The sequence below is a fragment of the Leopardus geoffroyi genome, chromosome B2, assembly GCF_018350155.1.
Source record: "Leopardus geoffroyi isolate Oge1 chromosome B2, O.geoffroyi_Oge1_pat1.0, whole genome shotgun sequence".
In the NCBI taxonomy this organism is placed as follows: Eukaryota; Metazoa; Chordata; class Mammalia; order Carnivora; family Felidae; genus Leopardus; species Leopardus geoffroyi.
The window spans coordinates 22,829,515-22,845,864 of NC_059332.1; the positions used below are offsets into that span (position 1 = coordinate 22,829,515).

A 16,350-nucleotide genomic window follows, 5' to 3' on the forward strand; every position below is an offset into this window, starting at 1 on the left:
ATCCATTAAGCGCCCACAGTAGGCCAAGCTCCCATGACCTTTCATCCACATTACCTCCCCACTAACAGCTTCATTCACCTGGTGGCCCTTCTAACTGCACAGCGAATCGACCTTTGCCTTAAGGCAGGAAGCTCATTTAGAAATCATTCTCTATGGGCACCCCTTGCATTACATCTCCAAGTGCTGAGGACACAGGGCAGTGTGCAGATATGACAGAAGCTCGAGGAACTTTTCCAGGCTGTCCCAGTGCACTGGAGGAAAACATACCTGAAAATGAGATCCTTGTGGTACCTCAATCTGTGAATCCTTCAGACCCACTTTGTCTGACTTGATTAATTAACTCAGACATCTTTAAATATTTACCACGTGCCTACAATAATGTTCCAAGAAGCACTGTCTCAGAGGGTGGAGGATACATAAGAAGAGACAGGTAAAAGCATAGCAATGTCACAGCTGCTGTGGAGGGCTGAGCAGTGTTGTGGGTTCAGAGCCAAGTTCTGATCACCCAGATATGGGGTCACCTCCACGTAAGTGGAGTTGGGGACCATGAAGGATTGAGGGACATGGAAAGGTCCTCCCCATTTCAAACGACTCCCCTTCGCTGCGTGTCCTAGACTCAAGTGCATCCTGAATCACAAAGACGGACACCAGACGGTGCCCTGAATGCACTTGCTTCACAGTTACCTGAAGCCCACCAGGGTAGCATTTCTGATCTTAAACAGGAAGTCCCTGACCTGGCCTTTCCTCCATTCTGGCCACTCAGCACCATGCCGTGACCTCTGAAAAGTGATAATGAATACAAATGACACCGCTACCATAGAGAAAGTAGCAGATGCTATGAAACAGGTATAAACAGAATGTTCCAGGAGACCAGTAGAGAGACAGAAAGCTCTTGGCAGAGGAACAGGGTCTGACCTCATGAAGGCAGTGGCATTTGAGCTAGTCATTGAATGATAGTTCTCTCCCATCAACTAATAATGATTAATAACAACCCCAACCCCCCACCCCACAGAGCAGCCATTACTATTTACTGAGTAATTCTCTGGGTGCCAAGCACTGTATTCATGCTCTCCCTATTAGCAACAGCCCACGGGAAAACCCCATTTTACAGATGGTAAAAGCAAGTTTCAAAGAGGCTAAGGTCACACCATTTGCACACAATAATGATAAAGCTGGAATCTGAATCATGTTTGTTTAGCTGAGATCATCACTGTGATGGCCCAAGGATGTTACATGTTCATTCCATGTCACTCTGGAAGGGCCTTGATTCCTGGGGAGTGATGTGGGTGCAGAACAGGGGCCCACTGCTGCTGAGAGCCAGTGCGGGAGCCACTGGCTAGGAACTTCCAAAAGTAGAGAAGACGGGTGAATTCTGGGGCGAGAGCGGGGAGAGGGAGCCCCGGCTCTGGGGACTGTAGTCTCGTTAACTACTGATGCCCTCTACCCTTCCACAGCCTCCACGCTCTTCCAGAACAATGCCTGCTGGGCAGGGGGGTCTCTTAGGCACCGGGGGGGGGGGGCCTCATGCTCCCTCCTTTCTTTTTACTGCTTTTCGCATATTCTTAAAACAATCACAGAAACGCTAAAAGAAAAGCAATTAATGTGCTCATGTCCCTTCTCATCTTAACACAAATGTTGTCACATGTCTGCATTTCTTTACAGTCCTTGCCAATATGTATCCCTATTTTCACACAGTTACGGGATGCACACACAATTTTAGGTTTTGTTTTATGTAACGTTATTGTCTAAATATTTTCCTATTTGCTGCAGTCTTCATAATTATCATCTTGATGGTGGGTTCCAGACATCAAATTTGCATCCCCTGCACAGGGGCCTGCTGGCTCCAGAGTGAGGCACTTGAAATTCACTCCCCAAATCTACATGTGGGAAGTACAGCCCTGAATGTGCACACGTCCATTAAACACTCTGGCGAAGGGGCTCCAGATTGACCCAAGTGAGGATGAAAAAAAAAAAAAAAGATTTGAAAGAGAAAAAAAGGGCAAGGTTTCTATTTGTGTTTCAGCCGCAGGGGTGGAAGAAGAGGAGAGAATCTGGAGCTGGTGCCTTGGTGGGGGTGGGGGGAAGGGTAGCACAGCCAGACTTTTAAAGTCAAGCCTCCCAAGGCTGGTGTGCTCCACTGTGCAGTCACTTAACTGCTCAGATTCACCCACCTTCCTTCCAATTAAAGTTCCTAAAATAGCAACAATGACAATGCTGATAAGCATAATACAAGATGACACTTTCACAGCACTTTGACACATGCCACGTGCTGTTCCAAGAGCTTCACATGTATCAGCTCATTCAATCTTTATAAGTATCTACTATTTTTTCCTGTTTTACAGGTGTGGAAACTGAGGCACCAAGAGGAATAGGTAGGTCTTCCCACAGCTGGTGGCAAGGATTTGAACCCAGGCAGCCAGGCTGGAGAGTCCATGCTTGGAATCATTTCATAATAGCCGCCTCAAAACTCAGATTTCAATTCCTTCCCTGCTTAAAATGCTTTTCTCATCTCCCACTGAATATCAAATTCAGTTCCAACCCATTCGGCTGGCATTCAAGGCCCCACACAGCCTGCCTCCAAAGTCCCTTTCTAGCTTTCTTCCCATAATTCCCCTTCACACTTCTCCATTCCACACGTGAGGTACAAAGCATGAGCATGGGGTCCAAAGTATGACTGTTCTCAGCTAGTAATCCTTAGTCTCTCTTCCCTGTGTTGGCCTAGAATGTCCCCTGTTTCCACATATCCCAATCTTACCCGTTTTTCTGCTCCAGGAGCTTTCTCTTCCCATACTGCTCAGCTCTTCCTTCTCTGAGCTCTAGGAACCATGTACTGTGATACCTCCTTTCAACCTGGACACTGAAATCCATGCAGGGAAGGAGAAGAGGGCTTATGAGGCATAACACACAGTTGTACATGATACTGTCTCTCCTCATTAGTCCCTGCATCCCACCCCACTGCCCCCACCTCACATTTTCCCTTCCCTTTGAGTTCAAGTCCATCCCATATTTCTGACTGACCTTCAAAGTCTGGAAGAAGTGGGTTTTGGAGGGCATTCTTCCTGCTGCTTCCTTCTAGGGTTTCTGAGTTTTTGAAGGAAGAAAAGTATGTTGACTGAGTACTTTTTCTCTTAGGTACAGTTCGTTAGAAATTGTCCTTCCAGCCAGAATCATAACACACAGGTGCATATTTCTACCTCCCTTAGGGCTGGTCAGGCCTTATTTATTATTAAACCTACCCCATCTGCTGGGCTAGCATGTAAGCTAACCTGTAACACTGGGAACAATCAGGGGTGATCTCTGCTCTAAGAAGGGAGCTGAGCACACCTCTGAGCAGGGATAGGAAAACTGCTGACTTCTCTCTCAACCCCACCAGGGCTCCACCCACTTAGAACCTGATCCCAAGGGAGTATGGCATAACCCACACTTCTTACCTAGTGTTATTCTTATTTGGGAAAATATCTTACATTGCCTACATGGACCTAAGCTTTTTAGAGGTAAGCTATTTTTATATCCCACATAGTACCTTGTAGAAAACCTGCCACTTGATATTCAACAAATGTTTGATGAATGAATGAATAGCTTTTTCTAAGAGGACCAATATGATAAACTCATGAAGAATTAGTAATAAACAATAATAAATTTATTAGAGATCCTAGTGAGTGAAATAAGGCAAAAAAAAAAAAACAAAATAAAAGGCATGGATTGAAAAGGAAGAGATAAAATTCTCTTACTTACAGATGTCATGATTTGGCTATAATGATAACCCAAAATAATCTATTAAAAAAACTACTAGAACTTAGTAAGGTCACAAAACACAAAATCAATCTTAAAAAAAATCTATATTTCTATAAACTAGCAATCAACAACTGAAAACCAAAATAATAAAAATGATGCCATTTGCAGTAGCATGAAAACACATGAAAAATGTAAGCACAAATATGAGAAAGTAAGTACTAGATATGTGTGATTAAAAATATAAACACTGGCAAAGTAAATCAAAGATCTAAATAAATGATGAGATACATATACCACGATCATGGATTGAAACACAAAATATTTTGATGTTAATTTTTCCCAGACTACTATATATATTCAACACAATTCTAATCCGATTCTGAGCACAAGTGTTTGTAGAAATCAACAAGCTGATTTTAAATTTTATATGGAAAGCAAAGGAATACCCCAAACAGTTTTGTAAAAAAACAAAATTACAGGACTGCACTACTTGATTTCGAGATGTCCTATAAAGCAATAGTAATCAAGCCAGGGTTGTATTAAATAAAGGACAAACAAAAATAACCAGAATAGAAAACCCAAATAGACCTATATGTGTGGTCAACTGATTTTTCAAAACAGGAGAAAAACAAGGAGAAAGGAGAGTGCTGAAACTATTGGATATCCATAAGCAAAAAAAAGTAAAAAAGGAACCTCAATTCACATCTTGCACATTCTGCAAAAATTAACTCAAATTAACTTAAGTGTAAATCTAAAACCACAAAGCATCTAGAAGATAATCTTTGTTGTCCTGGATTAGGTAAAGATTTCTTGGATACAATGCCAAACATATGATTCGTAAAAGAAAATATTGATAAACTGAATCTTAATAAGAAGAAAACAACTTAAGTAACAAAATGAACAAAAGATATGAAGAGACAATTCATCAAAGATATACAAATGGCAAATGAGCACATGACACTCAACATCATTTGATATTAACAAAATGCAAATTAAAAACAATAATTTATCACTACATCTATTAAAAAACAAACAATCTGACAATACCGAGTGCTGGTGAGGATTCTTTAAATTATTTTATTTTTTATTTTTTTTTAATGTTTATTTATTTTTGAGACAGAGAGAGACACAGCATGAGCAGAGAAGGGGCAGAGAGAGAGGGAGACACAGAATGTGAAGCAGGCTCCAGGCTCTGAGCTGTCAGCACAAAGCCCGATGCGGGGCTTGAACTCACAACTATGAGATCATGACCTGAGCCGAAGTCGGACGCTTAACCGACTGAGCCACCCAGGCGCCCCCTAAGCAACTAGAAGTGTCATATGTTGCTGGTGGGAATGAGAAATGGTACAGCCACTTTAGGAAACAGGGCAGTTTCTTACAAAGTTAGACATACACTTACCATATGACCCAGAAATCCCACCCACTCTTGGGTATTTACCAAAGTGAAATGATAACTTATGTTCACACAAACACCTGCATGTGACTATTTACAGCAGTTTTATTTACATTTGCCCTAAACTGGAAACAATCTAAATGTCTCTCACCTGGAAAATGAAGAAACAAATTGTGGTTCATTAATACAATGGAATACTACTCAGCAATAAAAAGGAAAAAAACTACTCACATACAGCAACATGGAAAGACCTCAAGGGCATTATGCTAAATGAAAGGAACCAGATTCAAGAAGTTACATACTGCATGATTCCATTGCTATGACATTCTGGAAAAGGCAAATGCATAGGGTTAGAAAATAGATCAGTGGGTGCTATTGGCTGAGAGTGGGAGGTAGGGTCGGCTAAAGGGTCTCAGGTCTGGCAGATTCCAGAACGCTGTAAAACAGAACTTAAATCAGGCAGTTCAGGGAAAAGTGTGCTGAAATTTACAACACTTGCCTGGCTTGGGCTCCCGTGGAACCCAGGGGGAGCCCTTCCTTTCTGACCTAGTGCACTCTCTTCCTGCCGCAGGTGAGTAACCCAGTGGGCAGCCCAGTGAGGGCTCTGCTAGGGGTTTCCACTGTCCTGGGGGAGTGTGCCTGTCACCAGCAGGGCCCCTCACAACTGAGACCTCCTGCTGTGGCTGCTTCTAAAATTCACTGCAAGCCACATTTTGGCCTAAAGCCCTGAAGCCTCTTTTCAGGAAGAAAGCATTGAACCTTCCAGTTTCATTTTGTTTTTTTACTGCTTGTTCAAAGAACAATCATATAAAATAAAAATATCATCCTCAGGCAAGAGAATTTAATTCAAACATTCTTAAGAGTAGATTCAACAACAAACAAACCTGCCTCATTCTTGGTTTCCCCCAGTTACAGAAAGAAAAAATGGAAAGAAGCAGAGAGTATTTATGGGAACAAGAATTTTCACCTGCCCCTCACACATGACCAAGAAACTTTGTAACAAGCACTTTATGGACATGATCCTAGTACATCTTCCCAACAACCCGAGGTCAGGGATTCTGCTATTATCCCACCTTACAGATGAAAACACCGAGGCTGGAAGGATCAGTACTGTGTCCAGGTTGCACAGTTCGTAGGGCATAAGGCAAAGATTTGAATCCAAGCACTTTTGCCCCAAGGTCCAAGCTCTTAACCAGATGCTACAGTTGATATTTACACAGCTATGGTCAGAATGGGCTAGGAAGTTGCCTTTTGGTTTGTGAAGAAATGAAAAAGGTGTTAGATTTGTTTCTTCTCAACTATCTCTTTTTATATTAAACCCGTATGCGCACATTTGGGTTAGTCATTATCTGTGCCTCCTGATGGACTCTTATGACTGGCCCATTCGTGGCCTGCCTGCTTTCACTCACTCATCTGTTCTTAATAAGGTAAGATAATCAACACCCACAAAACCACCACTCAACATCAGAACTGGAACTTTGACAAGGAGCTATATCTCTCTATGTGGTCTTCCCTGAACTGGTCCCCCTGACTCCCCTATCTGAGGTCATCGCAACTTTGAATTTCTGTTTACTGTCCTCTTGGTTTCCTTTTTATATAGCCTTATCACAACTATAATATTTTTAGAACTTATTTTTATTGTATAAAAAGTATCATGCTATATGTAATCGCTTGGATTTTTCCACTTACAGTCACAACTTTATTTTTTTAAGTTTATTTTGAGAGAGAGAGAGAGAGAGGGAGAGAGAGAACACGTGCAAGTGGGGGCAGGGCTGAGCCTGAAGTGGGGCTTGATCTCACAAACTGTGAGATCATGACCTGAGCTGAAATCAAGGGTTGGTTGCTTAACCGACTGAGCCACCCAGGTGCCCCACATTCACACCTTTATAGCCAGCAGTGGAATTTCAAGGCCAGCTATAGTCATCTGCAGAAGAAAGGAGGTATGAAGATGGGTGAAAACACACTTCCTGGGGGCAGTACGAGGTGGCTGTCACCTTTCACTCTGGCTCAATCCCCTCCAAGTCTTCATCAAACTTAGAATAAAAGCCAGCTCCTTACCTTGGTTTCTAAGGCCCAATCCAGTGTGGACCTGGACTTTCTCGTTGACCTTCCCTCATACCATGTCCTCCTCAGTCACTACGCTTAGTGACATGGTCCTCTTTCTGTTCTTCAGCCATTCTTGCTTCAGAGCCTGACTAGCTGTCCTGTTCTACCTGCTCTTAAGTTTCACCTGAAATGTTACCTTCTCTGAGGAGCCTTTCATGACCACCCAACCTAAAATAGCCCCTCTGATGCACAGCCCTGCTTTAGTTTGGTTATAGGATCCTATGCATTTTGAACAAAATTCTCTCTCTTGCCCCTCTATAAGAAGAAAGTCTTGTATAGGTCATCCTGGATATCTACTGTAGACCCTTTGGGGGCCCCCAAGACCCTTTTAGGGGTTTATAAGGTCAAAACAATTTCATAAGAATAAAGCCTTGTTTGCACTTGTCACCGTGTTGATATTTGTAATGTTGGTGAAAAAGCAAAGGTGGATAAAATCCATGAGCCCCTAATGTCGATCATGGTGGCAGTGGCACCGACATGTGACTAGTGGCCATTGAATGTTTTACCATTTCATACTTACAGGGAAAAACAACAATCCATTTCACTTAAGAATGCCTTGAAAGAGCAGTAAAAATGATTGCCTTTGTTACATCTTGACCTTGGAGTACATATCTTTTTGATAATCTGTGTGACTACATGGGATGCCTGTCTGTTACATACTGCGGTATGGGCGTGAAAAGCACTTCTGGGATCATTTGAGTTGTGAGACGAACTAGCAACTTTCTTCATGGAACACCATCAACTACTGACAGATTATGGCAGAAATTTTCTCAAAAGTGAATGACGTGGCCTGATAGTAATTTTTGGCAAGGATAAAAATCAAGCTTTCAAGTGAAAATCTGCATTTTGGAAAACTTGTATCGGCCAATGCTTCCTGATATTTAAGACGTTTCTGATAAGAATGGCGGTGATATTAATAAATGTGATTTTTTAACCTTAGATAATGAAATGTGTCAACATTTGAAAGAGCTGCATAACTCAGTCAACCAATATCTTCCAACTGACTAATGCGAAATGTCACAAAAACATGCCTTTGTAAAAAATCCATTCAAATTGTATGATAGACTAATAGATTTTAACTTAACTAACAAGTTCAAGTGCAGCTAACTTTTAAGAAACTACTACTTGCTGAGTTTTGGTGTAATACCAAAAAAGAATATCTACAATTTTCTCAAAAGGCTATTAAGACGCTCTCACTTTTTCAGCAACATATGGCAAGGTCGGATTTTCTTCAGATACTTCAATTAAAACAACTTAGAATACCAAATTGAATGTAGAAGCAGATATAAGACACCAGCTGTTTTCTATTAAGCCAGACATTAACGAGATCTGAAAAATATAAACCAATGCCACTCTTTCATTACAATTTTGTTTTTTTCATAAAAATATATTTATGTTAACAGGCAGTAGCTTCCTTATTACCTCTATGTGAGTTAATAAAATATTTTTAAATATCATATTTTAAAATTTCAATATGGTCAACATCAATAGATATATACCCCCCGCCCCCGCTTCAATATTTTTAAGAGTGTAAAGGGGATCTTCAGACTCAAAAGTTTGTGAATCTCCACTCTAGTGGCTAGCATATGCTGGGTACTTGATAAATGTTGTTAAATGAACATACTAAAGACATATTCTCTTTACTTTGTATCTGTCCTCCCTGCTCTTTCAAAATGTTCCACAAAGCTTTCTCAGTGGCTCAAAGTATTAGAGTAAGACCAGCGATATGAGGACCCAGTGACAGGAGCATGTAAGTCCCTGCAGAACTCAGAAGTTTCTCTCAGAATCACCATATGTGTCTCCAACTATTTTTTTTATCCTTTCCCTTTTCTTAAGTGCTTACGTCAGATACAAAATTTAAAACTGATTCTAAGTGTGTTTACTATGATTGCTTTAATTTTAACTACTGGTATTGCTGTAATATTGGTTTTTTTCTTTCTTTTTTTTGCTGTTGCGCATTGAACATGCAGGTGATCTCACCACACTGCATGCTCAAGAGGAGCCTAACTGCCATTTAAAAATCACTTTTTTTTTTTAATTTTAGAGAGAAGGAGAGAGAGAGAGTGGGAGAGAGGGGCAGAAGGAGAGAGAGAGAATCCCAAGTAGGCTCCATGCTCAGCACAGAGCCTGATGCGAGGCTCAATCCCACAGCCCTAGGATCATGACCAGAGCCAGAATCAAGGGTCAGATGCTCAACCAACTGGGGCCACCCAGGTGCCCCTAAACATCACTTTTTAATAGGAAAGCACATGACTTATTTTGAAAGTGACTCTCAATCTTCTGGGAGACAGATGACATTGTGGCTGTGGCAATTTCTGTGGCATGACAGAGAAAGTTCACAGACGGCTTGCATCACACTAAAAGAAGTCACATTTGGAAGCTGTCTCATGTAAAAGTAAATACACTGTGCTACAGCTTTATAGATAAGCCAAATGATGTTGCAGAACCTGCCCTTGGAATTATATTATAAGGGTGTATGCTCTTTCCTCTTAGTGTCACATCAATGACAAACTAGTGACAACCACAGCATTTGGCTGGCCACAAAACCAAGAACTTCTACCAGAATCCACATGAAGTTCTTTGTGTTGAGGCCTAAGAGAATGTCCACACACAAGGGCACTGATTGTACCCTCACAACTGCCATGCCCAGATTTTCCAAATAATGGTCTTCTGCTTTCAAAATCTCATGTTAGCATCTAAGTGTTCTTCTTCAGACAAGTATAACTGAATCAGCAGGTAAAACGGGTGCAGGGAGGCAGGAGACGAATCTCAGATCCTGACTATGTTGTGTAAACAATGTGCTCTGCACAACTTGCAAGTGGTAAGGTTCCAAGTGGGGTTGGAAACACTCCTGAAAGCTTCCATAGGAAGACCGGGGACATACACTGGTTTAGGAGAACCAAAGATTCAATATGAACAAGAAGATTCTAAATAAAATTTCCCAGGGCGCCTGGATGGCTCAGTTGGTTAAACATCCAACTTTGGCTCAGGTCATGATCCCATGGTTCATGAGTTCGAGCCCCATCGGGCTCTGTGCTGACAGCTCAGAGCCTGGAGCCTGCTGTGGATTCTGTGTCTCCCTCTCTCTCTCTGCCCCTCCCCAGCTCATGCTCTGTCTTTCTCTCAAAAATAAATAAACATTAAAAAATTTTAAATAAAACGTCCCTGTTTTTACAACACACCTAACATGAAATTAATAAACCAGAATTTAATACAAACATTTTACTTTCCAATCCAAAAAAGGAGTCACACTGCTTTGGGCTGACAGATTTCACAGGCTCAGGAGGAACAGGCTCAAGCTTTCATTAACTATTCAGTTATGAGACACCTGGGGCCACAAAATGAGGGTGGAAAAGACCACATATTTTTTGGTTCAGTTAAGTAAAAGAGGTTTGGTTAAAAAAAATTCAGCTTGAATTGTGAATGGTCATCCTTGAATTTGATATTCTAAATGTCCCCCATTATACAGAGTTATAGCCTGTTTCATCTGATTCACTGTTCAACAGTGGCATTATCTGAAAACGAGGAAGCCACTAAACACTTATCAGCAAAAATGTGACCAACCTTGGCCATCACAGGAAATCTTCTGAAGAGGGTACATAGCAAGGAGCACGGGATATTCACTCACTCACTCAACATCTACTTAGTAAGCTCTTACCATGATCCTGGCTTAGGGGAGGTGGACATTAAGAACCCAGCACTAGCTCTTGCCCTCAGGAAGTCTAGCACAGAAGAGCTGAATAAATTTTTACACAGCTAATATTGAAAGTAAAACGCCATCTTAATTACTGATACCTCCCTGCTTTCAACACTTCCGCAATATAAGGAAAATAGGGTATAGTAGAAAGCGTACTGTTGCCTTCCTGGGAGGCGGTTGACATGTGTGATTAGGAACGTAAGCTCCCCTGACGAATAATGGATCTAAGCCATGCTCACCAATGGTTGCCAAAAACATTAGTTAAAAAAAACCAATGGGGGAACTTTATCATAGATACGCTAAGCTGACAGTGCTCAGTACAGTGAGCTCAGTACAGTCCAGTGCTCAGTACAAAGAGAAAGACATACAGAAGCACAGATCACCACCCACGAAGTAGTCTTGCCTCCCCACAAAACAGTCAAATTTAAATCTGATGAAGTCTCTAGATTCAACTACTACAGGAAATACAGAGGCTAGAAGAACCTGTTAAATAACACCACAGGGATGCAACTGGCAAAGTTTTAGAATGTAGGAAACTGTATAGGGCAAACCACCTAACTTCTTCAGCAACAAAAAGTACCAAGAAAAGAGGAAGAAAGGAACCATAGACAAAAAGGGGCCTAAGAGATGTATCAACCAAATGCAAGCATGGGCCTCGTTTAGATATGAATTCAACAAACCACTGAAAGAAGAAAGTATGAAACAGGGAAAACAGGAAAATTTGAACACTGACTATATATTTGATATTTAAATATTTTTTAAGGGAGTGATAAAAATATTGTGGTTACGGTTTTTGAAGAACGCTTTTTTGCTTGTTTTGTTATAGGTACATACATGGGTGTTTATGGATGAAACGGGATTAGCTCCAAAAGAATAAGTGGAGAAATAAGTATGTGAAAAGATGCTCCACATTTATTCGCCCTATTATTATCATCATTCAGCAATAAGAAGAAACAAAGTACTGACACATGCTACAACATGGATCAATCTTGAAAGCTTTATGCTAAGTGAAAGAAAACAGTCACTAGGGACCACACGTTACATGATTCCATGTACACGAAATGCCCAGAATAGGCAAATCTACAGAAATAAGAAGCAGATCAGTGGTTGCTTAGGGCTGGGGTGGGGAGGGTTACAATACTGGGGGATGGGGGTTGATGGCTTTCTTTTTGGGGTTATAAAAATATTCTAAAACTGACAGATGCACAACTCTGTAGAATACACTAAAAGCCATGTAATTGTACACTTAAAAAAAAAAGAATTCATGTTGGGGAGGGAGTAGGTAAGGATACAGATGATAACAGATCATGTGTTGTAAATTTTTTACATGTGTAGGCTCCACCATAGATCCTTTGGGTCAAATCCTGGCTCTATCAGTTACTGGCTGTGTGACCTTGGGCAAGGCATTTAATGTCTTTGAATCTCAGCTTCCTGGTGGAAAATGGGGACAATATAGGGGATAACAAAGACTCTACATGAACCTAGGTATATATGGGCTAAATTAGGTTGATACATTTGTTTTTATTTATTTATTTTTTGAGGTTTTTTTTAAATATATTTTTGAGAGGGCAAGCAAGGGCGGGGTGGGGGCAGAGAGACTGGGAGGGAATCCCAAGCAGGTGCCATGCCATCAGCGCAGAGCCGGACACGAGGCTCAATCTCAGGAACTGCGAGATAATGACCTGAGCCAAAATCCAGAGCCTGACCGCTTAACTGACTAGGCCACCCAGGCACCCTGAGGTTGATACATTTAAAGCATGTGGAATAGTGTTTGGCATGTATGAAATGCTCAGTAAACAGTTACGTATTATTATTCTCAACTGTTTTTGTTTTCTTATATCAGCTCCTTCAGGAGCATCCGTTTCTTCAGTATCTCCCTCAGAAGTCACAGTAATTATGAACAAGTAGTAGATGCTCAATAAAAGCTTCCTGACACTTCCTGATGTTTTGTTGGCTTTGTGTTTCTCAATTGTTAGGATTCTCCTTAATATGAGGTATTATCCTTCAAAGTTTCTGTATTCTGTGAGTGAGTGAGTGAGTGAGTGAGTTTTCTTTTTGGTTTCAGGCTACAGATGGGGATTTGGGAGGAGCAGTGAGATATAAGGAGACCAACTATAGCCGCAGTAATCAGCTTCATGCCAGAAGAAAGTCTGGCTGAGCCCCCAAAGGCCACAAGTGCTGGGACAAAAAAGAATAAAGCCCACAGATGATCCTTCTAGACCCCTTTCCTTCGGTGATGCCTTTGAATAAGACTGGCTCAACCCAGAGATGGTCGCATTTTGTTGCTAATGTTAATGGGACTGCCAGCTTTCCCTCTGGATTCAAACGCAGTCATCTGTGGTTCTCACTCTTATACCCCCACTTAGCATCTTAAATTAGCAAAGTGCTGTGGCTCCTTTTCAATAACAAAGGCTCTACATGAACCTAAATCAGTAAAACCATGATAAATATTTTATAAATGGCACTCCGAAAGCACAGCTTGAGTGTGTGTGCGTGCGTACACACACGCACACGCACACACACGCACACACACACATGCACACACACAAGGGGATTTATATGCTCACACACGCTCTCCACACAGAACTCCGGCATTCCCTCTCATTCAAGTTTGCTCCAAAGCAGATTTTTTATTTTTATTTTGTTGTACTGTACATATCAACTGCACAAGGCAATCAGCCAAGGAGAGATTTAAACATATGGACTAAATTTCATGGCTTTGAAAAACATGGTAGAGCAAGACCGTGTTATGTATGCCCTTCTGCTCTGCGCTACGGACTGCCATTTGGCTGGGCAGGTGCTCCATGCTCGTGCCAGATTCCCCCTGGGGCCATGGGGTCAAAGTGCCTCTCCCACATCTGCAGTGGCCGGTCCAAACATGCAAAGGCTCCTGTGAAAGCTGACGTAGAGCTGTGATACTCAGCACTCTCGTCACTTGAAAACTGCTTGTCCCCCTGGGCCCACCAACGTCCAGCAAGACAATCAGAAATGTTGAATGGTACAGGCATTTGATATGCTATGGATGTGTAAGATTGTCACGTACTTTAGAAAATCAATGTGGTAATTCAATTTATCTTCCAAAGTGTTCATCTTTCCAGACCTCCATTCCATTTGTAAGGTGAGCAAGTATGTCCTACCAAAGAAGGAACCTAAAATAAACTCGATGTTATTGTTATAATATCCAGAATTTACAAATTTTTAACGTTTGCTAAAATGAGTAGTGTTCTTCCAGTTTACTTGCATAACCTCTTTGGCTTCTTCTGGCTGGGTCACTGAAACAGAAATGTGTTGATGTGTTATGACCAAAATACCGCTACCTATGGGAACACAGTGCATCCTCGCCTACAGGTACACAACTCGCCACCTTCTTGTCAATGTTGTCCATTCCCAGGGAAAGGTAAAGAGAATAAGTGGAAACAAACAAACAAATAAGTCCCAACCCAGCAGTGCCACCATAGTGTCACACTGCCATGACCCCAAAGGTCCTGTGGTCACGCACTGGAGGTCAGCCTAAGCTAGGAAGCAGGTCATACACTGTCCCTTGACTTTCTCTTCCTTTCAGAAAGCTCATCGGAATGGACACTTCATATTGGTGACAGTGACAGTTCTAGAGCTATGCCTCCTGCATGCTCCATTTTAGGGAGAGGTATTGGAATGGTACAGGCATGTGTTGTCTGCAGCGGGAGCTTTGGGACCAAGCATGACTAGTCACAGCTTCCTTAGTGCACGCCGGACACGTGCGTGTGGAGCAGCCATTTGGCAGAAGGAGCAGCCATTTGGCAGCATTGGTGAAGGAGCTCTCCCCAGCCTCGCCAACTGGCTCAGGAGTACAGAGCAGGGAGGGGACAGGTGGCAGGGGGCTGGAGGGAGAGGCAGGCACTGCAGTGGGAAGACTATGGCCTTCATAGGCAGGTATCCCTTAGTTTGAACCATGGCTCTGCTACTTTCTAGACGTGTGACTGGCACAGTGAATTCCATGGCTTTTTTTGAGCACTTCCTTCTTTTTCTGGCACTACAGGATACTTCAGGCGCATCTTATGTATTTCCTGCCACAGTCCTAGAATCTGTCATCTCTCCAAGGAGCCTGTAAGCTTGCATTCAAGCTTTGTTGGTCAGGACCAGGGCAGCCTTTAATCTAGGGATCCTTTTCCCCCAACACTGAGGGATTACCCTTCTGACTACCATCGCCATGGTTTTCCTACTCTGGCTGGTGGGAACACAAACCATTCCCTGCCCTGTAGGACCTCAGAGATTGTTCTGTCTGTTCCTTTCCTGTGGTTCTTTCCTCAGTTGCTGGTAGCTTCCTCACACCAAGTGCTGAGCAGTACCTGCTGAGGACCAAAGGGAAAGCCTCTGCAGACCCCCAAAGCTCACTCTCTGGGAAGCTCAGCTCCCTCTTGGACTCTACCTAGAGAATTCCAGCTGCCTTGGCCTCTGATTCCCTAACTCTGTCTCTTGAGAGTAGAGACTCCTGGGCTCTGTCTGGGTCCTCTTACCTGTGTTGTGGCCTCGGACCCCCCTCCAGCAGCAAGCTGGGAGGACTGTAGGGCCTACCCTGGTGTTTTCCTCAGGGACCCCATACTACCTTGGGTCCAATGTCTGCAAACCACTGTTTTTGTATATCATGTCTAGATTTTTAGTCTTCTGAGTTGGGAAGGTAAATTCACTCTCTGTTACCCTATCTTGGCCTGAGCCGAAGTTCTGAAGTTCACTATATATAAAGGGTCCCATTTAGAACCATTTGTGATTGACTTTCCTGGGATACTCAATAGTGTTATCACAGTGATGTGCAGTGAGTCATCTCCTTGACAAGTGAGGAACACAGCTTGGGCCACATGGCATCATATGAGCAGGGTGAACCTGTCTAACATCACATATGAGGGTGCTGGAGGTGTCAAACCTAACTAGTATGAAGTTGGGAAGCTGAGAAAGCCAAAATGCCTTCCTGCACAGCTACAGGATGATCAGACAGCTGCTGGGGAGAGGGCTGCCTCACCAGGCACACCTCAGGAGCCAAGGGCCTGTGTCAGCCAACGATGACCAAGGATTTTAAATGAAAACAGCCCACCTGAGTGATGTGCACATGTCAAAGCAGCTTTAATAGCCCACAGGAGAACAGTTGATTTCATACGATTTTCCCTTCATTCTAGGCAAGCTGAGAAGTGCTGGTTAATATGAGCACTCACCAATAGCTGAGAAACTCACTCAGCTAACAAGGGAAGACGGTGGAAAATCATGGCTGAAAATGCCCCCCTGGGGCTCTACTTGGAGTCTTCCCTACATCTCAACTATATCAGAGGGAGTGACACATTGCACGTTTGTACACACACACACACACACACACACACACACACACACACACCTGCAGTATACATCCTTATGGAACATAAATAGGAAACCATCATTTTCTTCTGGGTCT

The 16,350-nt window shown here is 42.5% G+C and overlaps 1 protein-coding gene across 34 annotated transcripts in view; it reads right to left on the reverse strand.

Moving 5' to 3' along the window:
* FARS2 (phenylalanyl-tRNA synthetase 2, mitochondrial) overlaps positions 1-16,350 on the reverse strand; it is a 623,580-nt gene that overhangs the window by 128,830 nt on the left and 478,400 nt on the right. The window contains exon 9 of one of the 34 annotated variants that reach the window (XM_045497517.1): positions 13,975-14,064. The exons of the other annotated variants lie outside the window; for them this stretch is intronic. Coding sequence (XP_045353473.1) covers positions 13,975-14,064 — 90 coding nt within the window. The remainder of the gene's footprint in view (positions 1-13,974; positions 14,065-16,350) is intronic. 34 annotated transcript variants of the gene reach the window in all.